Source organism: Podarcis erhardii (assembly GCF_964252035.2).
Source record: "Podarcis erhardii genome assembly, chromosome: 14".
NCBI classification, from domain to species: domain Eukaryota; kingdom Metazoa; phylum Chordata; class Lepidosauria; order Squamata; family Lacertidae; genus Podarcis; species Podarcis erhardii.
The window spans coordinates 44,648,505-44,675,381 of NC_138503.1; the positions used below are offsets into that span (position 1 = coordinate 44,648,505).

The window sequence follows — 26,877 nt, forward strand, 5'->3', positions numbered from 1 at the left end:
TCATCTCAAAAAAAGTTTTATTAGCATGATTAAAAACATGTGCTGAAGACCAACAGATAAAATAACTTCATCAACATGGAAGAAAATCCATCCCAACACTTGATAATCAATCCAGTTTTTATACTGGACGGACAGCTTTATTGCCAGTATTCTCGCATGTCCTTGAAAAACCAGCTGCACTGGATCAGTTTATGTAGCTTCCTGGCTATGGCTGGATCATGATCCTTATCCATAGTTAGGTATAAAAATATCTTCGATTTATTGTTGGATTGCAGGTGCATCGTGGGGGTTAAGAAATCATCAACAGAAGAGTTCTGTCTTTTTTTTTTAAAGAAAGAGTTCCTTTTTTCCCCCCTTCCAAAACATACTACAAAGAAATTAGTATTTTGACCTTTAGACTTCATACATGATGTTGATTTAGAATGGATAACCACAATAGTTTTTCCTCCCATCCTGCAATTAATAAAAACCGAGAAAAAACCCCAAAATCAAAATGCTTCATTCACAGACTGCTTCTTGGGTTTGACTCAGAAGACACATTTACACTGGTTTGAGGACGAAGACAGCATCATCTAAGACGTAGTAGTCATTATACATGTCACCTTCACATAAGTATGGCAGTCTGGTGAACGCCTCTATGGCAAAGCCAGCTTTCCTGAAAACCTCTGGCAAGCTGTTCACCTGTTCCTCCCACGTCTGTCCTTTGATTTCCAAAACTTCGGAAGGTTTATCCCACTTGCCACCTACTGAAAAAGCACATGGGGTTCGCGTTAGTTATTTATCTTTATTTAAATCTGTTTCACTTATCCTGCTTTTTGGCCTAATGACTCGAACAAGGCAGGCTGTGAATCCATTAGGAAAGGCAGAAATTACAACAACGAATCAAGAACAATAATGGACAAATCCTATGAGCAGCCAAGAGCCATAAAGTCCAGAGCAAGCTCTTCCCAAACAGCCAGACAGCATTCAAAGGTGAAAGAGAATAATCTTAATCCATCTTCTAAAAACCGGGAAAAGGGGAAAGAAACCTCCTTTCCCTATTAGGTTAAGAAATGCAAATTCCCCTCGCTGAAACATTGATGGGTATATGGAAAAACTTGTGCACAAACTGAGAGTACTTGATGGAATTTCTAAAACAGATAAATTTATTAAAACCTGAACAAAATAAAAAAATTCCTTCCAGTAGCACCTTAAAGACCAACTAAGTTAGTTCTTGGTATGAGCTTTCGTGTGCATGCACACTTCTTCAGATACTTCTTCACACTTCTTCAGATTCTTCAGGTTTTTATTAAAACCTGGTTTGCCTTTCCAATTTACAAATTCCTTAAATATAATGATATTAATTCCCCACTGCAATCTACCTCAGTTTGAAACTCATGATGAGGTCCCCCCCTTTTTACCATTTATGCACTTGTCTGTGTTTTTCTTTATCCCAATACTGCAAAACAGATTAATTAAACAGTGTGTCTCCCTGAAATCTTATTATTACTATTCTCCATATTTCTTTAATGAATGTAACTGAGGGGTGGTGTGGTTTTGTTTGATGTCATGAGCACTTCATTTTGTCTATAATGAAAATCAATTAAAAAAATTAAAAGAAAAAATATATACTGCTCCTTTATTTTAGTGGTTATTGTAATAAGTACCAGATAATTTTAACCATTTGGTTTCTTCCAAATTATTCTACTATCTTGTAACAATAGGTAGGAGAGTTATTCCCCAATGCTTGGATCTATTTCCTTTTATGCATGTGCTTCTGCATTTAAATATATATGTAAATGAAAAACTCCAAAACGTTTATTTTCAAATTGTGGGACAAAATGAGTACATAAACCGTGGGAAGCGATACCTCTCTCAAACCACTTTCAAGGCTCTTGTAAACTATTGCCTGCCTCAGTCTAATTTGCTCCGGTATTGCCAATGTTCAAAGTGCTCTTTCATCACCACACAGTGTGGTTTCTGTGAGGGAAGTGGCAAAGCAGTTTAGGCGAGAGACACCTCATTCCCAATCTTCAAGAGAAAGGAAGTGTGGGGACCATATGAGCCACCATGTGAAGACTTAAGACAGAGGCGGTAAAACTTTTGCAGCCCGAAGAAACTCAGTGTTAGAAACTCAGAAAGATAAGCTAATGGCCAAATGACTCCTTAAACCTAGGTTATGGTTGCCACAATGGGATGTCTAGGTGCTTTTTTTTTTCCATTGATGATGATGATTAATCTCAATTCTATACTGCTTTATATTTTGAAGAAAAAATCTCAAAGCAGTTTATAGCACATTAAGACATTAAATAAAACAATCCAGAATAAAACAAATTCAAGCTTTAATTAGTAGTAGTAGTAATAATAATAACAACAATAACAATAACAATAATAATAATAATAATAATAATTTTATTTTATTTATATCTCACCCTCTCCGGCCACAACCAGGCTCAGCAAAATATATAATACATTAAAATAAAAATTCAGCAATCGACTGAAATACAGCTTAAAATCAGCTTAAAATCAAAATATACTCAGATGGCTACCCACAATTATAACTGTAGGGTTGGGGGCCTTAAGTATTTCAGACATATTGCTTTCCACATATATTTACCTGCTTAATTTCTATAGCTGCCCCATAGCAGAAGAACTCTAGGAAGCTAGTGTGGTGTAGTGGTTAGAGTGTCACACTAGAACCTAGGAGATCAGGGTTCAAATCCCCACTCCGTCTTGGACCTCACTGGATGACCTTGGGACAGTCACAGCCTCTTTACCTACCTCATAGGGTCGTCGCAGAGATTAACCAAGGAGCGGGTGTGAACCATGTACTCCTCTTTCCCAGCTTAAAATTAAAATCGGCATTAGTACTGATAAGAGTAGGATTGTTAATCTGTTTTTTAAAAGCCATGCAGCTTGGCAGCCACCACTGCAATTTCCATCTTAACCATGCACTTTCTTCCAACATTCAGCTTTGCTGGATGTTCTCAGATTCTAGTGCTATGAGAGACGGAGAGGAAAAACGGGGGTGGGTGGGGGGGAGCCATGCGTTTTCAATGCCTGGTGTGGATGTGACCCTAAACTCTGTTGCTCATATTGCCCTCTCCATAGAGGGCTGCCTTGCACCACTGGGACCCTGGATGGGCTTCCTGTGAAGGGCAAGAGAAACCAAGGTGTTGGAACTATGCACACCCCTTGAAGGAAAGATGGGATAAGAAAGCATGATGATTATAATCTGTCAACTCTGTGAGTGTCTTTCCCATTTGCTTGAACCAGATGTAACAATAGGAGTCTGCTGTTTTCAGGAAAGGATAATTTGGGGCGCGGGTGGTGCTATGGTCTAAAGCACTGAGCCTCTTGAGCTTGCCGATCGGAAGGTCAGCGGTTCGAATCCCCATGAAGGAGTGAGCTCCCATTGCTCTGTCCCAGTTCCTGCCAACCTAGCAATTCAAAAGCACACCAGTGCAAGTAGATAAATAGGTACCACTGCGGTGGGAAAGTAAACGACATTTCTGCGCACTCTGGCTTCCATCACAGTGTTTGTTCCGTTGTGCCAGAAGCGGTTTAGTCATGCTGGCCAAATGACCCGGAAAGCTGTCTGCGGACAAACGCCGGCTCCCTCAGCCTGAAAGCAAGATGAGAACTGCAACCCCATAGTTGCTTTTGACTGGACTTAACCATCCATTTACTTTAGTTAAATAATTCTTTCCCCTCCTTTTTTAAAGGTTCCTGAGGGGTAGCTACTAAACAGCACCCATCAAATAAGCCGAAAACAGTTGCACAGAGAGACACCCTGTGCTTTATTTTACATCATGTAAATACAGAGCTAGGAACTTCCTCAGTTGTGCAATATGAAGAACTGTAACTGACAAGGGCTTCCCATTCCGTTTCCACTTCAGGCTCCCCTCAGTTCCACTTTCTTGAGCTGAAACCCTTTCAGAGGAAACTTTGCAGGCAAAATGGCAACATTCAAGCAATGGGTTCTGATTCTGGGGTTGCAATTTACCTGGGTGACATATTATGCAGGTAAGGAATTCTCTCTCTCTCTCTCTCTCTCTCCTTTCTGTTGTCATTAAGCTTTAAAAATAACAGCTCTTGCAGAAAGCATCAGGAGCAGATTTATTTGAGAAAAACTCGGGCAGCGGTGGGGTGAGGCAAATGGCCAAAACCCCCCCAAAAAACCCAGCGGGGGCAGGGGGAAACTAATCCTCCTCTATCTCTGCAGAATCATGCACAGGATTGGGTTGTAAGTCACACCAGTGGAGGTGATGACTGGAGCCTTCAAACGGCTTGTGGAAACTGTGCAATTAACAGGTAACAGCAAGCTCCTAGACTGTAATATGCAGAGAACCGACTCCTCACCCTTTTCCGATTGACTTTCTCATCAGGGTATCTTTAATCCTCCTCAATAGGTGCCAACTTTTGCAAAGTGACAGTGTCTCAACCTCCACTCATGGAAGGCTACCCTGCATCAAAATATATTGCTATACCATGTACTTTTTCTGCTCAGGGATGCCCCACATCCACTCCGACCATTCTGTGGTTTCGATATCTTGCGCATACCCACGAAGCCTTGTGCACTCCCAACTGCATAAACAGCACCAAGTTCAAAGTGTCTCACTTAACATCTAAGAACCAGGCTCAGCTTGGGATCAACGAAATCAATGAAGAAGACAGCGCAATCTATTTTTGTGGGGTAGCAATTTCAAGTTCAAATTCCTCCACCTCCAAGCAGACTGGAAGCGGAACAGTGTTAGTGATAAGAGGTTGGTTGATACTTTATTTTTTTGAGGGTGAAGGGTTCTCTATTATTTTAAGGAGATTTATATCCAGTGCTTTTTTTTTCTCTCTAAAAAAAATGTTTAGGGGTACTCTCATTTTCCTACTCATACTGAAATCCTGCCCCTCAATGAGGCCAGACTTAGACTGACAAAATGTTTAGGGGTATGTGTACCCCTGCGTCCCCCCCCCCCAGGAAAAAAAAAGGACTGTTTATATCTCACTTGCAGGTCAAAGACTGCTCCCTGCGAATATTATTTTAATAAACTGTAAAGCAAAAGTGCTAAGGCAGGGTAGACAGGCAGGGTAGACACTCCCAAGGTTTGCTGGACTAATGCTCTGGCTCTGCATATGAATTTTCATATATTCAAACTAATCAGAACCAGAGAGATACAAAGCAAGCCTAACTCTCTCTAACTCAGTTGGTTGATTCACACGTGACAACCTTATCACACATGATAAACTATGTACAAAAATTGTCCAGTAGCTCCTTAGAGACCAACTAAGTTTGTTCTTAAACCATAGTTTAAGTGACAAACTACGGTTTACGAAGCTGGGAACGGGCTTTAGTCCTGCGTGTTCCTCCCTTGTTTTGGTGCTTCAGCCCAATTTGAAGAGTGTCTTGCTATCTTAGAAACAGAAAACTATGTTTTAATGTTTGTTTGATAACCAGGTTTCTAAAACCATGGTTTGATCTTAGTTTAAGATCCTGGTTAGGAAACCAGTCCTAAGCAGCAAGGTTTGAGTGTAATGGGAAATGGTGATTTGCTTTGAACCTGACTGAAGTGCTGAAGCTGGTGTTTCAGGGAAGGAGTAAGGGGAGGAGCTTGGAGAACTGACGGCATATAAAGCGGCATATAAAGCTGGAACCGTTACATCTGAACTGGCCCAGCAGGCTCTTCTTATGCTCTGATGGTCTAGACTCCTCAAGGTGGAATCAGAACAAGAAACTAGAAACGTAGAACCTGGGGACTCTGCAGCTCTTTCGTGGACTTCTAGGACATATATGAATCGTTCCCATTTGAACATTGTACCTGCAAAATATAACTTTATATGGAACTCTTTGTGACATCTACATAGGTCTCTATATACAACTTGCACAACCTGTTGTGCCTTTGGGTCTTCAACTGGATTACATGGCGATCTCTTGCCACCCAGGTCTAGATGCTCCTTTTTCCTCCTCCACACCTACTTTTTCTCTCCTTCCTATCCCCTTCCTTACATAGAAGAGCTGGTGGTTTCCTTATTTTATGCTGCGTTATCACGGTTTTTAGTTCTCAGCTGATTGTTACGTGTTCTTTTGATTAATAAAATCATTAAAAAGCGCAAGAAAATCATCATTCATACTATGCCAATAATGCAAACTGAAACTAAACTAAATTTTTTGTTGTTCTTATTTTAAAAAAGAGAGTGGAACATACAGCCGAGGAGTTGAGTACAGCATGCTGGCCATCTCAATTGTGCTGTTCCTCTACCTTGTTGCTTTGTTGGCAGTTTCTAAGTTATTCACTAAGGTATGTTCGTCTATCTCTGTGTCTCCTCTCTCTCAATCTCTCTCCCATACCAGGTCCTAGTAGCTTTACAGTGCTTTCAATGAACCCAACCAGCCTTGGGTTGCAGGTCCTAGTAGCTTTACAGTGCTTTCAATGAACCCAACCAGCCTTGGGTTGCAAGTCTATCTGCATGCTGTGAAAATATTTTTTTATAAAAGAAAAAGAAAAAAGAGGGCATGTGATTATGACACCCTCACCACTTCTGCAAATTCGGTTGGTGCCTAGCTAGATATGATGTCAGCCACATCCACTTCTTAAAAAACAAAACACCCCAAAACTGGGAATGTGCATAGGAAGCTGCCTTAAGCTGAATCATACAATTGGTGAATCTTCTGATTTGGACTATTTCAATAGTCCTTACGTAAGGCTGCCTTGCAAAGTTATGGAAACTGCAGCTGGCCTGAATTTTCGGTGGTTCTGCTGAGTGGAGCAGGTTATAGGGAGCATGTGACTCTCTTGTTACAACAACTTGTTGACTTACTGGTTCACTTCCAACCCCAATTCAAAGTGCTCGCCTCAGCCTTCAAAGCATTAAACAGCTGAGGACTAGGGTACCTCAAGGGATACCTGCTCCACTATGAACTTGTATCAGGTGAACCTCTTCTCTTTCTCCTGTCCAGTTTAGTAGCACTGGAATTTTCTCTCTTGGAAGGTCTGCATTGCCCCCTCTTTGATGGCATTCTGTCTAGATGACAAAACCCTCTTTTTTTGGGCCTGGCTTTTGGTCTAGCAGTTGGCCACTTTTAACTGGATGTTTTCTGCTGCTTGCATACATCATTTAGTGCTAGAATTTTTTTATGGTACTATGCTTATTTCATTTGTACAGTGGTACCTCTGGTTATGTACTTAATTTGTTCCAGAGGTCTGTTCTTAACCTGAAGCACCACTTTAGCTAATGGGGCCTCCCACTGCTGCCGCGCCGCTGCCGCACATTTTCTGTTCTCATCCTAAAGCAAAGTTCTTAACCCGAGGTACTATTTCTGGGTTAGCGGAGTCTGTAACCTGAAGCAAATATAACCTGAAGCATATGTAACCTGAGGTACCACTGTAGATGATTTTTGGGGGGCAGTTTTAAAATGTGTTTGCACACTGATGTATTCAGTGTTTGTTTGCCACTTTTGAAAAGGCAGGATATACCATAAATATTCTTAATAATCTAATCAATCAATAAATAAATTTTATGCAATACCCTTGTATCCACTAAGGTGGCTCCCATCATTATGGTTCCTTGAACGCAACAGCAAAAATACCCATTACCACATCATCCCTAATCTCTGTAATGTTTGCTTAAAAAAAAAAAAGAGCTACCAATCCCCTTTGCTAAAATACATTGTTCACCTTTGTTTCCACAGCCTAAACTCAAGAAAACAGAGAGGCATGTCAATGTTTGCGTAAGTGTTTGCAATCCTGTACACAAGGTAGCTAATGCATTCTCCAAAGGTGAATCTTTATATGAGCAGGAAAAGGAACTACCCACGCAAAGGAGGGAGGTATCAGCAAGCTTGGGGAAACCCTGAGGTTTACAGAGGGACAAAAAACTTTAGTTAAAACTCCAGTTCTTAAGAGATGCACCCTTCCAAGCTACTCAGTGAGGCCTAAGCATGCTCAGTAGCCACCCTTGAGAGAGAAACCCCCTTAGAAAACTGGGGGAAGAGGGATTATCCTGAAAGAAGACATGGCTGGCTGGAACCCTGAATAGGAGCCTTCCACATGGCAACACTTGGCTGCATGTCCAGCCTGTTGCATTTCAAATCTGCAGTGGGCTGGCATGTGGCAATCCTAAAAAAACCCTGCGATCTTATACACACTTAGCAGCTGGAAGATCACAAAGTTTGTAGGTTACACAACAGTTTGGTTATCTATGGCGAGTTAATCCAAAGCCTGCAGGGAACCGCTGCTGCTGCATATGATGCCTGAAAACAGATGTGCGCAGCCTCATCTCCTGACTGAATTTCTCCAGCTGGGGAAATGGAGCCAGACTATGACTGCTGCCAATCTGGAACAGAGGTGGGGAAACTGCGGTCGATTTGAATGCTGCTGGACTCCAACTCCTATCGGTCCTAGCAGGCGTGGTCAGTATTCAGGGAAGTTGGGAGTTGGAGTCCAACAACATCCAAGAACTGAAAGTTTTCCCCTAATCCATTTCTGCTTTAGAAAGGAGGACCAGAAAAGTAAGTGCACCACTTTATGCTGAGATGGAAAGACAGAATTCTGCCTGGGTTGCTTCCTCTTGTGGTGTTACGGGGAAGAGAAAGGGAGCACATGCTGAGTGGGCAGCTCAAGAGGGAGCCAGTTTGCATGGCTAGCAATAGGAACAGCAACGCCCCTTCCTTGTTGTGTCTGCCTTTGTAACCAACTGGTGGCAGAGCTCCATGGGGAACAGGCAGGTGATGGGCAACAGGGGGGCACCTGACACTCAGGTGTGCTGCATTTGTGGAAATGGATGCCTGGCTAGACCAAAACAAAAGTGAGAGAGGGACCAGCAGGGAACGAAGCAATGCAAGGAAGAGGCCTGGGCCTCTGCTTGGCTAAAGCTGCCGCCCCTTCTCTTTCAGAGGCACCTCGAGCCACGTTTCCTCTTTTAATTGCTGCCATGTTTAAATGGGATCATTTTCATTGCATGATATATTTACAGATGTTGGTATTCCAAATGGTACTTTTCATTGCGTATTTCAATTTTATTATTTAGTGATTTCGTGCCATTAACGTACACGGCTCTGTAGTTAATTATGAACGTTTGCATTTTAAGATTTGTGTAACTGGTTTTTATACTTGGAGATCGCTTGGAAGTCTATTTGGGCACTGAGCAATATAATAATAATAATAATAATAATAATAATAATAATAATAATAATAATAATAATTGCCTTGCTGCTATTTGCCAGGGCACACTGACCAACTTGTGCTCTCTTCCATAATATAACAGCAAAGGAAGAGAGGGATGGTTGGGATGGTCTGATCTGGTTCTGTATAAGGCTACGGGCCTATAGCTGATAAATACCCCACCCCACAACTGTTAGTAACAGTCATGTTTCCTGTCGCATTGGCAGTGTCAGAAGGGGTCATTTTCTCAGTTTCTGTTTTTGAATTTCCAGGGTGGGGGAAACAAAGTAGCCGTTTGTCGAGCGATCGCAAAGGAGTTTGGCAAAAAGAAGCACAACAGGCAGCAGAGGCATGTAAGTAGCCAGGAGCATTGAAAGGGGGCAGGGACTGTGTTCTTATGGGCAACCGCAGCGCATCGGTGACAGAAGGGGAAAGGTACCAATTGGGCGGCAGCAAAGAGGCCGGGTTATAAGCTGTGCTGCTATGCCAATGTTGCTCCAGTATTCTAAGTTTAGCAATGAATGCAAAAAGAATTATTATTATCTTGTCTGTGCTGTGACTTGGCACCCGTCCCTCCTTATCCATTTCAACCTGGAGAAGGTGGCATAGCTGTTCTGAGAATGGCATGATTCTTCCTGCAGCTCACACAAAAATGTATCTTGTATAAATGGGAATGTCGCAATGAAAAACAAGCTACAGAAAGTAGGCTTAAAAAACAAACAACCCAGTCTTACACATAAAGATTCCGGACAGAATAATATTTCATAGAAAGCTAATCTTTTTGAGCTTGCCAATGGATGCCAGTATGGTATAGAGTTCCCTTCCCTGAGTAAGCTCTCAGAGAATTTGCAGTTGTTTGGGAAGCTTATGATCCAGCCGTTTTCTTCTGCTGGTATATGGATAGCTATGTATATGTGGTATTTTTAAAAAGCAACAAGAGACAGAGAAGTGCACCATTACAGTGAACATAACTCTTTGAGATCAAGTATTTTTGGGTTTTATTGCACACTAGCAAACTACTGAACATGCTTCTTTTCTTTTCTTGCAGGGACATTTGGATAAAAGCCACAAAATGGATGAATTATCATAGCAGATGCACTTTCATGGGTTCGGTAGAACTGGAAACGTGATTCACACATTAAATATCCAAAGGGGGGAAAGTGAGCTTCATATAGCATAAAGCTCCTATTGTGTCATACCAAGCTAGGGCTGCCATATGTCTGGATTTTCCCGGACATCACCGGGATCTCAAAGGCAGAACTGACGTCCGGGGGGAATTTTTTGAAAGGCAGCGCTTTGTCCTGGATCTTAGGCGAGTCAATTGAAAAATCACTTTTTCTTGGTGTTTTTGTAAAAAAAAGAAAAGAAAAGCTCAACAACTTTCAAGGTGTCTTGGTTTTTACTTTTTGAAATATAGTTAACCCAGAATGTTAAATGAAAACGTAGCATTTACACATTTGCCGGGAGCTGCCTAGAACTGGAATTAATTTCAGTGGCTTTACTTTGAGCAGGGGCTAACAGGGAATACAATCTATTTAATCAGAAATGTCCTTGAGTTTTTAGTGGTGTTCCTTCCTTTTCCCTTCATTGATTTCCATCTTCCCCACATTCTCTCTCCCACCCTCACCCTTCTTTGCTTAGTTTTAGAGCTGCCTGTGCCTCTTCAAAAGGCAAGCCCATCTTGTACTTCAGAGGCCCACATATCTAGCATCTGGATCTCAAAGTAAATACTGGTCTTTGAACCATGAGGAAACAAATGCCAGTATGTGCTTGGTTGCCATGCCAGGAAGTTGCGTTAAGTTTTATTGTACAGTTACCAAACAGGATCCTGGACATAAAGGTGTGGGAGAGAAACAGCAACACCCTGGAAATCCTGAGAAGTTACAAGCTTACCAGAGAGAAAGAAACAGAACTGTAGAATTGCAAAGTAAGATATGGAAAATGCAAGGACGACAAACATTTCACAACTCAGGCCAGCTTAAGCACAGATTCTGGGGCCTAGGTCTTGCATGCTACATTATAGGGGCTCCCCCTAAATGGACCAGAAAAAGCAGCACTGGTCCATGGTGGAGAATGGTGTGACAACAAAGGGTGGGAATAGAAGGTAATGCAGAAACTGAACTTGTAAAGACGAATGACTGGATTTCAAAGCCAGAACAAGTCTTTTCTCATTACCTCATTTCTCTTTTTCTTGCATGTTAACTCCCCCCACCCACAGCAAAACGTGACTGCCAAAATTTGAATGTATACAAAGTACTTTCTTGCAATTTGTCATGGGCATGATGCTGAGGTTTGGGTATCTATTTCCACAGAAGAACAGACTCCCTACAAATTAAGATTTGTCTTTGTAGCTTTTGTGCATGACAAACAGGCTGTAAGGTTCCAGTTACAGATAGGTAGCCGTGTTGGTCTGCCATAGTCAAAACAAAAAAAATTCCTTCCAGTAGCACCTTAAAGACCAACTAAGTCAGTTCTTGGTATGAGCTGTAAGGTTAGTTTCCTTCCTTTGGTTGTTTTAAATTTGCTTTGTACAGTGGGCATTATTGAACAAAATGCTGGAGGTGTGAGTTTTTGTACTTAGTTAAGACTAAATAAACTTTTTAAAAAAACAGAACAAAACAAAACAAAAACTCAGAACCACACACACACACACAAACCACAGAGAAAGAGAGAGTATTGGAAAAAATGAACTATTATAAAAGTCAACTTGGAGCATGGGTGGAGTAGTTCCTTTGCAACTACAACCAGAGTCCTTTGGGTGTGGAGACATAACCTCAACCAGGTATTCCTCCTTAAAAAATTAACTTGGTCCAGCCTTCTATTCTGACTACAGGCTATGACTGGCTGAAGCCTCTAAATAAGTCCTCCTAAGAGGCACTTTACATACGTGGAGCCATTGTTGCTTCCATACAGCTCTGGGAATGTGGTTTGGCTGCACTTGTTGGTGTACATGTTAAACATTTCAGAGCAACTGTGGAAGTGAGGCCAGCCATCTCACTCCAATCAAGACATAAAGCGCCCATGGATTCTAGGCAGGCTGTCTGCAATTGCAAACAGCTCTTGGGAAACCCCTGCAGAACAGATTCTCATGCAATTGCAGGAGTGAGGAAGTCCCCCTTTCCTTCCCTCCCAACCCCCACTAATCAGCTGTTAAACACTTACCATTCTCCACATATGGATGAAAGGGCAGAACCAATGCCAGGATGACTCTGCCTCTCGTAGGCTCCAGTACACTTCTAATATCTTTTAATACAGTCAATGGCTGATCACAGCGATCGAGCAGATTCAAGCAGCTGATGACATCGTACTGGAACCCTGTGCTCTGCCATTCGTTGATGCCGAGCACTCTGTATAGGTAGGAGGGGAAAGTGTTGAGGGTTACAACCAGACAAGGAGAGATTGTTCTCTTTCTGCCTACAATGATGTGAGGCAAAGTAGGCAAATAATGGATTAACCTCTGCTCATTAAGTCTAGGCCACTATGCAGATGATTCCGCAAAACGAGTGTGGGCTTTATAGCGTTAGCATCTATTTTGCAGTGGGACATCTGCAAATCAACATTGTACGTCTTACTCCAATAAGATTTCATCACATGAACAGCAATTTGCTGGGTACATGCTGAAGAGGGAATAAACAGACAGGACCTTTATATTCTCCGCAGAGGAACTTGTCAGTTTGCAGAACGGTTGCAGCCTAGAGTGTCTGTCACGATCGCAGATGTAATACAGTCAATAATTCCATCAGAGCCAGTGTTAGCATTATTATCTGTTTGCAATAACTCTAAAATGACAATTTTATACAAAGGGCTTGTATTAGCTTTGTTAGCTGCAGCTTGTCTTGAAATCGCCAGACCCTAGAAAACTTTAAGAGGTTATACCAGCCACAGCTGATACAGCAGAACTTGGCAAATAATGGGGCTGGAGAAGCTGACACATAACAGAAGCCTTTGTCAGGGGACAATCAAAACGAGATGAATTTCTCTCATTTGTAAAGAAAAGGGAGTATGGCTTACAACTTCGCAGAGTCACAAGCATCTTTTTGCCAGAAACTCACCTAAGCCAAACAGGTCTTTGCACTTGTTAATCAGCATTACCCAATCTGGAGTCCTTCAGATAATTTGGGTTATTTGTGGGGCATAGGAATTTGTTCATTCCCCCCCCCAAAAAAGAAATATAGTCCGGCCCCCCACAAGGTCTGAGGGATAGTGGACCGGCCCCCAGCTGCAAAAGTTTGCTGACCCCTGGTCCAAAGTATCTGAAAGGAAACCTGCTTGATGCATTCTGATGGCCATACTTCTAATGTGCTCTAAACCACTGGTCTTCAACTGGTGGGTCGGAACCCCCTAGTGCAGACATGGCCAAACTTGGCCTTCCAGATGTTTTGGGACTACAATTCCCATCATCCCTGACCACTGGTCCCGTTAGCTAGGGATGATGGGAGTTGTAGTCCCAAAACATCTGGAGGGCCAAGTTTGGCCATGCCTGTCCTAGTGGGTCGTGGCCTGATCCAAAGTGGGTCACAGCAGGAGCACTACCACAATGCAAATATATGGTAAAGGTTTAAGAAATGGGTCTCCGAATGCTTGCTTGGGTTAAAAGCAGATCCTGGGTCTGAAATGGCTGAAGATACCTTTCGTAAATGTTCATTGTTTTCGTTATATTCATTCAGAAAAATAAGAATGGGCTACTTTAAAAAAGGAAAGAAATCATCATGGTACAGTCATCCTGCAAAACACAAGCTATAGCTTCTGCCCAACTGCAGGCACTGTATTTAATTCTGGGAGGGGGCAGAGGGGCAGGAGAGAGAAAGGAAGGAGGAACAAAACATTTCAAGAGTTGTAAGTTAAGAGACCCACAAATGTAATTCAGGCTAAATTGGACACTAGAGATCTCCTTTGCAGTAAGTCAGCAGCCTCTGTGTCTTCTTGTGGTTTGAAGCTGGATCTCAAAGCAGCAAGGCAGGTCAGGAGCTGCAGAACCACAGGTAGCTCCAGGTGAGCAACTTGCTCTGATGAAGGCTGAGAGCAGACAGAACATCTTTAAGCCTCTGCCACTAGACTACGTCTGAAGGCTCCACCCCTGGTGGAAAACCTTAGGATTCTTAGAGGGCCAATCGTCTGGCACTTCTCCATAGCCTCTTGCCTTGTTAGCTCCCTGTACCAATGGACTGGTGAGGTACTGTGGGAAGCCTTTGTTTTCTCAGGCTCCGATACCTGTGAAGGTCCTGGCTCTGGACATACAAGCCCTGACAGTTGTTCTGGGGGTTCCTGTCTGACAGCCTCAGGCCTAGTGGACTCCTGGTCTCCACCAACAGACTTAGAGCCCTAAAGCTGGCCTGGTTCCTTGTTTGGCTCCTTAGCTGGGGATTCTGCAGCCTGTGACTCAAGAGTCTTGATTGCTACTAGCCTCGTGGCACCAAGGTCCCAGCTGCTGCACTACTACAACTACAAAGGAAGCAGGGTGGTGCTGTGGTCTAAACCACAGAGCCTCTGGGGCTTGCTGACTGGAAGGTTGACAGTTCGAATCCCTGTGATTGGGTGAGCTCCCATTGCTCTGTCCCAGCTTCTGCCAACCTAGCAGTTCGAAAGCATACCAGTGCAAGCAGATAAAAAGGTACCACTGAGACGGGAGGGTAAATGGCATTTCTGGGTGCTCTGGTTTCTGTCACAGTGTTCCACTGCGCCAGAAGCAGTTTAGTCATGCTGACCACATGACCCCGGAACGCTGTCTGGGGACAAACGCTGGCTCCCTCGGCCTGAAAAGTGAGATGAGCGCCGCACCTCATAGTCGCCTTTGACTGGACTAACTGGGTCCTTTACTTACCTTACCTTTTTTACTACAACTACAACACGGCTATTGCTCAGCTTTCCTCCCTTCAGCAAGCGCAAGGGGAACGCACACATTACCCCACTGCCCCATGTCTGAAAAACCACCTTGGATATTTTGCAGAAAGGTAGGATATACAGTTGTACCTTGGTTGCCAAACGCCTTAGAACTTGTTTCGACTCCCGATCAAAAACCGGAAGTGAGTGTTCCAGTTTTCTAACAATTTTTGGAAGTCGGGCATCTGGTGCAGCTTCCGCTTGGCTACAGGAGCTTCCTGCAGCCAATCAGAAGCCGCGTTTTGGTTTCCGAACATTTTGGAAGTCAAACGGACTTCCAGAACGGATTCCGTTTGACTTCCAATGTACAACTGTAAATCCTAAGGAGATTTTTTTTTAAAAAAAAGCAAACAGATTGTATCTTCCCTAATTTGCAGAAATAATTATCGTTATCAGATAGAAATCTTGTAACAGCCTGTAAGCTTTGATAGACCATGGCAAGGTTGGGGGAGAAGATAGCTAACGTAGCATCACTGATGTAGCACACAGCCCACTTAGCAAGCAATATACCTGTATTTCTTCTTCTGAAGCTGCCAAATCATAGTTTCAGACAACTCGGTAGCATAGGTTTCTTCAAAGTGAGGACTCATGACTTTTGTGACTTCTCCATCTCCTGCTCCTAAATCGAGAAGCCGGCGGGATTTCCAGTCTGGATTTATTTTAAGCAGTCTCTGAAATTGTTCGGGTGAAAACACAAACATGGAACCTCTTCCCAGTAACCTGAAATGTTAAAAGACAACGAGGTTTTATTTGTTTATGAACAAAGTGGGCAAATTTAGGAAGTGGAGACAACATTTCTTTAATTTCAAACCAGTGCAGACATAGCGATGGGAAACCTTTTAACCATTTCCAGAGTGGTTTAACATTCAGTCCCTATGGGTTTTCCTAACCACTGTTAGCACCGTTAACATCTACAGTTCCTAGGTTTCTTTAGGGGAGGCCATGACTGTTTAAAGTGGTATGACACGGCTTTAAATGAATAGTGCAGATAGGGCTTGACCTGGGTTGGCCCTTAACCAGCATTTAAAGTTGCCTAATGAAGAACTGCAGCATTTTACAACAAGCTCCCTGGCCCAATAAGAGAGTCAACATTCCACCTACTCGACATCCAACTTGCAATGCCATGAAGCCTTATCAGGGGTATCCAAACTTTTTTCAAAGAGGGGCAGATTTGATGAAGTGAACATGTGTGAGGGCCGACCAAAGGGCCAACCAAAGTTGTCGAGCTTTTTTTACTATTTTACCCCAGGAAATAAACTGCCACAGGCACCCGATTAAACCAACCGGCGGACTTTGGACTTGCCTGCCTTACATGCTGACTTTAGATTCAAAGGCATTAGAGGAGAAGAGGACTCAAAAAAGGTTAGCTTTAAAAAGACAAGAGTGACAAGGAAGATGTAAAAGAACAGAAGAAGAAACAGACTGAAAGAGATGCTGAAGATGACATCGTTAGAGCAGTGGGAAAGGAGATTAATATTTTAAAACGGTATAAACTAGCAGCAAAGACCACAGTAGGTATCCGAAGCTTCCTTGTGCGATAGAAAAGAACGTGGAATGGCAAATGAGCCATTCATTAAGGAATCTGCAGCAGGGACAATTGGGGTCTCTGTGGATTGTATCAATGGCATCTCTGCTTGTCCCACTTTGAAGTCTATATTGTAAGATTACAGTAGTTGTGCCAGAGGTGCAAGTGAATGAAAGAATAAGGAGTGGGAGAATCCAGGGGGGAAAGAAAATAATTGGTTAGCAAGAGACACAAGAGGGAAGCAATGCATTAGTCAGGTCAACCACAGGAAGGAGCCCAAGCTGAAGGGTAAAAAGGTGATCTGTGCCAGCGAGTCCCAGCTGTAAAGAGCAGAATCATGATCAAGAGAGAGGACATGGGAAGGAGAGAGAACGGCTGGTGAAGACAATGAGAGCAGATAAAAAGTGGAAAAAGTAAAAACGTACCAATGTGCGTGGAATGGAATGGTCCAGAGGGAACTGCCATTTTTATAACGGGCGTTGGAAGAAAAACATGAAAGCAAGTGGCATTCACTTTTCAAAGACCAGCCCCCTGGCAGTACATCTGAGCATCCCTCACATAAATTGGCTCAAGGGCATTATTCCTAAAGACACCGCAAGAAGGCATTCAAAGCAACAGAAACCTTTTGGACTGGAGCAAAAACAGCGAGGATACAAGGGGATACAGCGAGGCACTGCAGTTAACTGTGCACCCCACAGGAAACGTCTAGCTGAGAAATGTGATTGGCTCATGACATAATTCCTCTCTCTCTCTCTCTCATTGAAAACACAGCAGCTCAGATCAAACTGTATAGCAGGATAACATGTAAAAGGGTGCGTTTTTTTAAAAAAAGTTGTGGTATTTCCTTCACTCAGTTAAAGAGGATGTAGAGTCAAGCATGCATCAAAGGAAAACATAAAGCCTTGGGTCCTTGGGAGGGCCTGGCACTAAAGGAAACTGAGCAGCTGGGTGCAAATGCATAGGAAGGACTGCCAGGGTTGCATCTATGACTGGGATGGAGGAGGCATAGCTCTCAAGCAGCTGTCTGCCAACATATTACTGAAGGTGGCGCTGGGCAAGGCACACCACCCTGGCAGGTCAAATATAACTCAGGTGGTTAGGAAGGCCCAACAGAGACTCCATTTCCTCAGGGTCTTGCAAAAGAACAACGTTAAACAACAATTGATGACCTCCTTCTTGATGACCACAGTAGAAAGTGTCCTCTCATATTGTATCACAGTGTGGTACGCCACAGACAGAAAGTCTTTACAGAGGGTGGGGAACACAGCACATGTTATCATGGGCTGTCCCCTGAGCCCGCTAGATGACATCGCAAGGGATCGTTGACTTAGGAGAGCGAGAAAAATTCTCATGGACGATTCACACCCCGGCCAGCACCTCTTTAATCTTCTACCCTCGGGCAGGAGATATAGAAGTATAATCAGTTGTAAAAGGTGAAGGGACCCCTGACCATTAGCAGTGGCGTAGCGTGGGGGGTGCAGGGGGGGCCGGCCGCACCTGGCGCAACATCTGGGGGTTAGGCTTAGGGGGCGCAAATACACGGGTTAGGGGGTGCAAATTACTTGCCTTGCCCCGGGTGCTGACAACCCACGCTACGCCACTGACCATTAGGTCCAGTTGTGACCGACTCTGGGGTTGCGGTGCTCATCTTGCTTTATTGGCCAAGGGAGCCGGCGTCCAGCTTCCGGGTCATGTGGCCAGCATGACTAAGCCGCTTCTGGCGAACCAGAGCAGCGCACGGAAACGCCATTTACCTTCCCGCTGGAGCGGTACCTATTTATCTACTTGCACTTTGACGTGCTTTTGAACTGCTAGGTTGGCAGCAGCAGGGACCAAGCAACGGGAGCTCACCCCATCACGGGGATTTGAACCACCGACCTTCTGATCGGCAAGTCCTAGGCTCTGTGGTTTAACCCACAGTGCCGTACCAACAGGCTAAAAAGCAGTTTCTATCCTTGGGCTGTTAGGCTGCTGAACAGAAAATAATATAGTGCAACTGACTTTCGGGGTTGGTGTGTTGTGCGACAAGCACACAGAGTGCAATGGGATTGAGTGTTTGTTGGGGGGAAGCTTGGTTAATTTCACTGTACACAGGTTGTACATTGACAATAAAGGTATTATTAGTGTGTACATGTAATTTCAAGAATATTGATTGGGTAGTGGTAGGTCTCTTCCTCAGCATCACTGTTCTGATTGGATTTGGAGACCCTCTCCCCAATAAAGCAGCTTTTAAGTCTTCACCCAGCTTGAATGCTTAGTTATAGGCTCATTTCTAAGGAAATTTGCTACAGTGAAAAGTTTGGTTGAGGGCTCCAGTTGCATATTAGTTCAATCTGTCAGCTCAGGCAAAGCTCAGGCAAAGCAGAGGAGGTGGCCTTAATGTGTAGAAATGAACTGGCGTTGTGTTTTCTCAAAGGATACTAAAGGACAGCTCTCTCCATGCTGAGTATCTGCTCCAAGTTTCCTGTGAAAAACCAGTTTGAACAGACCCTTCCAAGATAAGCAACTCCATTCTGTACTTGGCTATCTTCAGTCTTTCTAGGCTGAAGAGAATGGAGAACCATTTGATTATTAATCGAATACCACTCCCCCTGCTTCCATCTGTACACACTGATATATAGAAGTTGAGAGCAAAAGCTTTACAGCACGCTCCTCTTTAATTTGGAAGCAGAGAGAACTGCTCTGGTTGAAATGCTCCGGCTTGAATGGGATTTTTTATTTAATTTATTTCACAACTTTGATATACCACTCACAACTGCAACAACACCTCTAAGCTGTTTACAAAAAACAACAACAACAGGATTAAAATGATCAATTATTAAAAGTGCTGTTTAAAACAATCAAAATCAAACAGCAAGCAAAAAGAGATTAAAGTACATTTCAGCGTTCTACATCTCCAGGAAGGCTTGCCTGAACAAAAATGTCTTAAGCAGGCACTTAAATGTTTCATGTAGAGATGCTACCTATGGGGGAATTCTAGAAATGAGAAGTGGCTCCCCCGGCACTAGCGTGGAGAGGAAGATGGGGGTGAGGGGATGGGTGGGGGGGATGCACTGGCAGAGGCAATCCAACACTCACACTCGTACATCCACACAGAGCCCACCTTCCTGCCTCTTTAGAGAGCCAGTGTGGTGTAGTGGTTAAGAGTGGTAGTCCCGTAATCTGGGGAACCGGGTTCGCGTCTCCGCTCCTCCACATGCAGCTGCTGGGTGACCTTGGGCTAGTCACACTTCTTTGAAGTCTCTCAGCCCCATTCACCTCACAGAGTGTTTGTTGTGGGGGAGGAAGGGAAAGGAGAATGTTAGCTGCTTTGAGACTCCTTAAAGGGAGTGAAAGGCGGGATATCAAATCCAAACTCTTCTTCTTCCCCATCTAGGTAAGCTTCACCAGCGCTAGTGCTAGGAGGCCAGGTATATGACAATGTCCCTCTTCGCCAGCCGCTCCTGCTGCAAATGTCATAATCGTGCTATTTTTCCAGAAAAGAGGTGCAGGATCCCACCACGAACACCTCCCTCGCTCTCTTAGAATGGCAATGGCACCCAACTGGGAAGTGCCGGAATTGTGTTCCTGAGAGTTCCGGCTGAAAAACAGCCTTGGTGGCGAGCAAGATACCAGGAGGCAATATTAACCGAGCTATCTCGAATGCTACAAGGTATGATGGCTGTTAGGACCAGCCGTCAATGGTAATTAGCCATGGCGACGGTATACTCTCAGAATATATCAGTCTCTGAGGGACTCATGTCCTCCTTGTGGGCTTCCCAAGAGGCATCTGGAAATAAGATACAGGAAGCAGGATACTGAATGAGATGGACACATCAGAAGAGGCATGCTCATTCTTCGTGGAAAAGTTGTCGCTGCACTGTCAAAGCGACAATTCCTGCTCCCCTCCAAAAACCAGAGCAATCATGTGGCATAGCTGCCCCCTAAGACACCACTTAGGAAAACACTTAGATAATTCATTTAACTAGGATCTGGAAGTGGACTTCCCTGGTGCAAAAGTCAAGCCGCACAAGAGAAGCAAGGACGTTTCTGTTTGAGCTTGAGACTTACACACCCTCCCCCTCGCCACTTTCCACTTGGCACTTACCCATTGATAGACGTCCTGGACATAAACAGGCTAAAAACAGAGGACACGAAGGAGTGATAGAGTTGAATGAACAGCCAGCCCGATTTCTCAATACTGTTATTTAAGAAGATCTGTGTTCCTTGGTCAAGGTAACTCTGGACAAAGATAGGCTGAAGAGATTCACACAGCTGCTCTGTATTGCACACGTACCACTGCAGGGGGAGGAAAAGGGACAAGAATCATTATTCACATGTCGGCACTAGGCCTGGGCGATATATTGACCTATTGCCCAGGACCGGTATGAGGAGCAGACAGTGATGCTGGTTTCACTCAGCGGTATATCGCTGGTGAAACCGCTCCGCTCCTGAGTCCCTCTGCTAGGAGCGCAGTTTCATCCAGGAGATGCTGCTAGCAGAGGGATTTGGAAGCACGGCGGTTTCACCAGGAATATACCACTAAGTCTTTTATGTTGTGGCTGCCACTTTTAAGTCATGCCTTTTTTTTGTAAAGATCCAGTTAAAGGTGGCAAACTGAACAAATGAAGACTGGTTTGTTGTTGTTTTAAATGGTAATTTTGTATTTTTATTGGGCATGCATATTAATTTATTAAAGTATTTGTATTTGTACCACTGAGTGAAACCAATGTTACGGTCTGCCCTCATATGGCGCAGAGGGAGGAACAAGCTGTATCGGCAAGGCGCTTGTTCCTCCCTTCCGCATCTTTAAACTGCTCAACTGATGGGCACCCGGTTGCTGCTCCCTTCAGCCAAGCATTTAACAGAGCCCCTAGTCTGCGCTAGCTTGCCCAAGCTGACAGCGAGGTGGGGGCTCTGTGAAACTGCACCCCCGTCTGAGCAACCCCGAGGCCTCAGCAGCATCAGATTGCTCAGCCGGGGTGGGTGGGAAGCTGCTTCTACGCCCCAGCTGCGAAAAGCCCAATGCTGCTGTGGTGTCAGATCGCTCAGATTGGGGGCTGGAAGAAGTCTCCCCCCATCCCATCAGATGGGGTGGGGAAGACGACTTCTACGCCACAACGGAGCGAAGCCCGATGTTGCTGAGGTGTCAGGACTCGCTCAGCTGCATTGGCCTAGCCTGCGAAGCGCTGGGGTGAAAGGGCCCCAGGTCCAGCGGCGAGAGCAGCAGCCGTTTCACCCTGTGTCTAGCTGGCTGGGGCCAAATGCAGTTTGTTTCAACATAGCCAAACCACGATATCTGGCTGGGGATAGATCATGATGTTCAAAATCTAACATCGCCCAGCCCTAGTCGGCACTGCCAAGCCAGGCTTAAGCAAAGGAAAACAATCTTTGGACAGTATTCGGAACTCCCATTGTTCTCGGCGCATTTTGCGATAGGGAATTTCACTAGTGTGAGCAGTTTTTGAGCTCTGGGTGCAGTACTGTGCCTAAGATTTCAGATTAAAACTGCAGAGTGGAAGGAAAGGCGGACCTTTTTCTGCCTCCCCACTTCTAGCCACTCTCTGGAGACTGGTGAAGAGTCCCTCATAAGAATATTAGGGGGGTAGGCAGCAGAAGGACTAGACCATATGAAAAATGAACATAATATTTTAGATTCGGTTCATTCATTTTCAGCTTTGGATTCTTTTTATAAAAAGGCTCACCTAGACATTTCATTGTTACACCCATAACCTAGGTTTAAGGCGCCGTTTAGCTCCCAGCTTTCATATCTCAATTTCTAACACTGTATTCGGATTGGGGAGGGGTGGCAGCTTAGTTGAAAAGCAGATGTTTTGCAAACAGAAGAATCAGGTGATGAGGACCTCCGGCTGTGACCCTGAGTGTCAATGTCTTTCAGGTCATATTCACACCATATATGACTTCCTCCAAAGAATCTGGAGAACTGTAGTTAGTTAGGGGTGCTGAAAATTGTACTCTGTAAGCAGTAAACTACAGCTCACAGGAACTGGCATCATGAGACTGGCCTTAGCTGGGGACGGTATTCTACAGTTGGGGTGCCAATAACAGATAGTGTCCCATCCTCACTCACCACTTGCCTTGCCTCAAGTTGGACCTCCCCTAAGGGTCAGACAGGCTTGTACAGAAGCAGACAGCTCTTAAGACACTCTTGGCCCAATCAACTATTTGGCTTTTGACTGCAAAATTCACCTAAAATCAACTGTGTTCAGAATAATATCTAACCGGTGTGACAGTGGTATCTACAAAGCTCTCGCAGCTCAAACTTCAACATTCCAGCATTTGCTGTTCCCTGTTCAAGGCCTGAAAATACTTATGCATATAAATACCTACTGGCACTATTAACACACAATTTATATTTATATCTCAAACAATTCAAATCTTGTGCCTTGAAATGAGCTCCATACAACTCTCAACCTTGCTACCCTACTCTACCAATAGAGCTAAAAGTAAGAATCTTAAATGGTTTGGGTATTTTAATACACAAATCCATTCTTTCCAGTTGGCTTTTAAGATATTAAGCACAGTGGTCTGTATGCAGTGTTCCAGGTTGAGGGCCAGCATATCAAACTAGCATTTCTTCCCTGAAGTCATCAATTTATGCCAACAGACAGCCCAAAGCTACCTACAACCACATTACTGGAAAAATATTGCAGATTTCGGAAGGTGGTGTTAAGTTTCCAGAAGCATGCCTGGGAGCTTTCCAGCCATGCATAATACATTACAAACATGTACCTAACTTGTTGCACGCAACCACTCCACAGCTCCTTTAATCTTGTTGCTTCACTGATTCCTGTTCTCTCTGCATACATTTCAGAGTATTTCAACCTCACTATGCAAGTTCACATTTTCTGTTTTGGAGGTCAAACTGCAACATTATTCAGTATCACTGCGCTGCACTTTGCTAGCAGCGGAAAGAGGTGGGTGAGGCCACATGCATCAATTCAAAGCAGAACATTTGTCCTTGGGGAAGGAAGGAAACGTGAGGGCCTTATTAGAGGTGGGAATGAGAGCCAAGGCGGGTATAGGTTGGGAGATAACTTCGGTGGCTAGATCTGTGATTGTTCAGATGAAAAAACGCTGAGAGGAGAAAGACTGACAGGTGTTGTCATGGAGTGAGGCCTTCTCTGTGGTAGAACTCCATGGAACATCTCTCCCCTGGAAGCATGTCTAGTGCTGATCTTGGCATTTTAGTGCCATGCAAAGGCCAGTTTATTTACCCAGGTGTTATGGGAGGCTGGCTAATGCAATTTGTAACTAAACACTTCATGGAATTTTAGCACTGTGTTTTTCTCTGCTCTTAACTGTTTCAAACTGATGTATTTTTAATCGGGTCGTAAAATGCCTTGGGGATCATGTGATGAATGTCAGGCTAAAAATATATTTATAAATAAATATACGGTCAGGATGGAAGGAAGCAATGACAGAAATATGGATAGGCAGGTGTCATGTTCAATAAACTGGATTGATGGGTTGGGTGCACACAGGTTTTGCAAACGAGTTTCCAGTCCGTCAGGTCACAAGGGTAAGGAAAAGAACACAAAGTGATGACAAATGTATTGGAGTTGGGAGAAGAAAACGAACTTTGGGAGTCCTATTGTGAGTTCTAAATAAAGGGCAGCATTTGGGGACTGACTGCTAAATTATCCATCCCATACTGTCAACGGACATAAAGGAGAATCCTTATCACATATCAAAAGATGAGAGAGCGGAAGTTGCAACAGCACAGCAATCAGAACTGCTGGAATTTTCAGTGTGTGCAGAAGTCTTGTCTAAACAGGTACAAGCATACAAAAATTGGGTTGTGCATTGTTTTCCCTAGCAACTCCCCATGCCTGCTTAGCTCATAATTACAAAAGCCACAAAGCTGCCTCATGGCCAAAACTATTGTTTTTGAACACAGATTGTGTTTCCTCCCCGATGTTTTATATTTGCACATTCAGCACAAATTCACCCGATTGTACTTCAGAACATTTTGAGGCAGAGAAAGGAATAGATCAATTATACTACGTTACGTTTCCTGTTCCCTGTCCCATCACCGTCCAAGTAAATCCTCATCTCCTCCTTGCAACTTTTCAGCTTCGCCTCCCCCCACCCCTGTATCCCCACCTTTCACCAGTAGCATGTGCTCTTCTGAAGTCTCCTGCCCTACACTCAAAGGGGGGCAAAGGAGCCAGTCTTGTTACCCACAGAAATAGCGGAAGCTCGCTGATCTCCCCGACAACCAAAGGATGTCCCATAAAAGATTTATTCCTCCCCTCCTTTATTTTGTGCACAGACTAAATGCACAAAGCACAACACACACAAATCTTTCTCCTGATCTCTCACCCGGATGTGTCCATATTCTCTCTCTCTCTGTCTCTTAGGCCAAGTATGGAGAGATTCTTCCAATCTTCTGTGTGTGTGTGTGTGTGTGTGTGTGTGTGTGTTGTGCGGGGAATGGAGTGTATTCAGTGGGGCAGAGGTTAACTCTCCTCAAGGAGCTTTTCATTCTTCTTCTCTCCCCCAAAACAACATCATCTCTCACCTCAAATCACACGCTTCCAAAAGAAGTGAGAGGTGAATATAAAAGAGAAGCTACCCTACACCCCAAACCCTGAAATCCTTCTCTATTTGGGGGGAAGGGGAGCGGGTTAGGCGATGGATGTGGGGCCCATTCAAAACACACCCCTCCCCCTTCTTCCTCCTGCCGCCCCTCCCCCCCTCACAAAAAGGTTTTTGGGTGGGGGTGGTGGGGGGCTTCGAAGTACTGCTCCTCCTGCTGGTGGGTCCATACCTGGTGGTTTTCCTTGATGCCCGGGGCTGGCTGGCTGTGGCTGCCCATCATATTCATGTAGAGAGACCTGGATAAAGGGCTCCTCAGGTACCTGGCAGGCCCAGACCACATCCTCTTCCTCAGCACCCACAGAGACAAGGTGTAGCAGCCCAGCCAGACCAGGCAGAGTCTCATGAGGGTGGGGTGGGGTTGTGGGGGGTGGGTGGGAGAGGGAAGAAAGGGGCGCTCAATCACCCCCTCCCGCAACCACCGCCTCCTTTCTCCATGGCTGCAGCAACGGCGGCGGCGGCGGCGGCAGCCAGCGCGGAGCTCCCCATTCAGTGCCCGCACATCCACGCACACACATACATTACAGACACACATGCATACATGCGAGGCCGGAACCCGAGAGCCCAGGGACGAGGTCCCAGGCCGGACGGGATGGCCGGAGACACCAACCAACCCAACCCACCCGCACGAGAGAACGCCTCGCTCGCGCGCGGGCCGGTGGGCGGGCGCGCAGCCTTTCTGTCCGCCCTCTCGGCCAATCAGGTCGCGGCGCAGGACAGCGCCTCTGGGGGCGCTGCTTTCAAAACGAGAGGCGGCACAATGGCCGCCGCTGCGGGGCGCATGCGCAGAGGGAGGGGAAGGAGCGAGGCGAGGAGGAAGAGGAGGAGGAGGAAGGCGCCTCCACTTCGCAAGGCGGCCTTTCCTCGACACGGAGGCGGGAGGGTGGGCGAGGACGCCCCCTGCGGCACGGCTGTGACAACCAATGCTGAACGGGAATGGCCGATTGTATAGGAATAAGCGGTGCAGAGGACTAACGGGGGTCGTGGGGTGGCTAAATAAAAGCCCAGATTTCGCACCCAGGAAGGCAGGAACGTAGCGCCGCGGATGGGGACCAGCGCACCATTTCGTTAGGCATCCCGTTTCCCCCAGTGGCCAAGCACACGTCCCTGGGAATCCCACAAAACAGGCAAGGAAGGTGGCGGCCCGTCTGCTATTGTCTTCAGAGTCTAATAAGCAGGAGTGACAATATATCAAGAGGAGGCTGAAAAGATCGAACTAGTCCAGCATCCTTCCCCCCCCCCCCAGTGGCCAAACTGGCCTCTTTGAGAAGGTGGTGGCTCTCCTCTGGCCTTTGCAGTTCTATTTAGGTATGGTGGGCAATTGAGAAACCTTCATCCTCCCATGAATTTTGTCTGTTCTATCCACTTTTCCCACACTCACTGATTTCCAAACCCCCTTTGCTCAAATTCCAAATGTGCAGGTTTCTAATCGGTATGAAGTGTGTGGTCTGTACATGCTCAAGAGAGCTCCCTCACCCATTATTTTTTCTCCTAAGAGGACCCGGCCTTCCTACCAAGATCTTGGGAACCTTGGCTCAAATAAAACAACTGATTCAGAAGAGTAGCAAGATGTGAGGGGAATTGCACTGCATTATGTTCAGGCACTTCATTATGGCTGGGGAAGGGTTATTGCTTAGTGCAGGGATCAGCAAGCTTTTTCAGCCATGGGCCGGTCCACTGTCCCTCAGACCATGTGGTGGGCCGGACTATATTTTTGGGGGGATGAACCAATTCCTA

The 26,877-nt window shown here is 44.9% G+C and overlaps 2 protein-coding genes across 3 annotated transcripts in view; one reads left to right on the top strand and one right to left on the bottom strand.

Annotated features, from left to right (window-relative positions):
• Nucleotides 1–11,210, top strand: part of IGSF6 (immunoglobulin superfamily member 6) — a 29,704-nt gene extending 18,494 nt beyond the window's left edge. The window contains exons 2-7 of one of the 2 annotated variants that reach the window (XM_081840081.1): nt 3,879–4,005; nt 4,392–4,745; nt 6,166–6,272; nt 7,664–7,729; nt 9,407–9,487; nt 10,183–11,210. In XM_081840081.1, the coding sequence (XP_081696207.1) occupies nt 3,939–4,005; nt 4,392–4,745; nt 6,166–6,272; nt 7,664–7,729; nt 9,407–9,487; nt 10,183–10,224 (717 nt within the window). In that variant the 5' untranslated portion in view covers nt 3,879–3,938 and the 3' untranslated portion in view covers nt 10,225–11,210. Of the gene's footprint in view, nt 1–3,792; nt 4,006–4,391; nt 4,746–6,165; nt 6,273–7,663; nt 7,730–9,406; nt 9,488–10,182 lie in introns of those variants that run through there. The other variant, XM_081840082.1, reaches the window with a different exon arrangement.
• On the bottom strand, nt 1–25,780 carry METTL9 (methyltransferase 9, His-X-His N1(pi)-histidine). Its single transcript, XM_081839962.1, has 5 exons — nt 25,313–25,780; nt 20,627–20,817; nt 15,525–15,734; nt 12,297–12,481; nt 1–746 (listed from the first exon to the last, which is right to left on the bottom strand). Exons 1-5 carry the CDS (start codon nt 25,673–25,675, stop codon nt 541–543), a joined length of 1,155 nt encoding a protein of 384 aa, XP_081696088.1. The 5' UTR covers nt 25,676–25,780; the 3' UTR covers nt 1–540.
• Between the last annotated feature and the right edge of the window lie 1,097 nt (nt 25,781–26,877).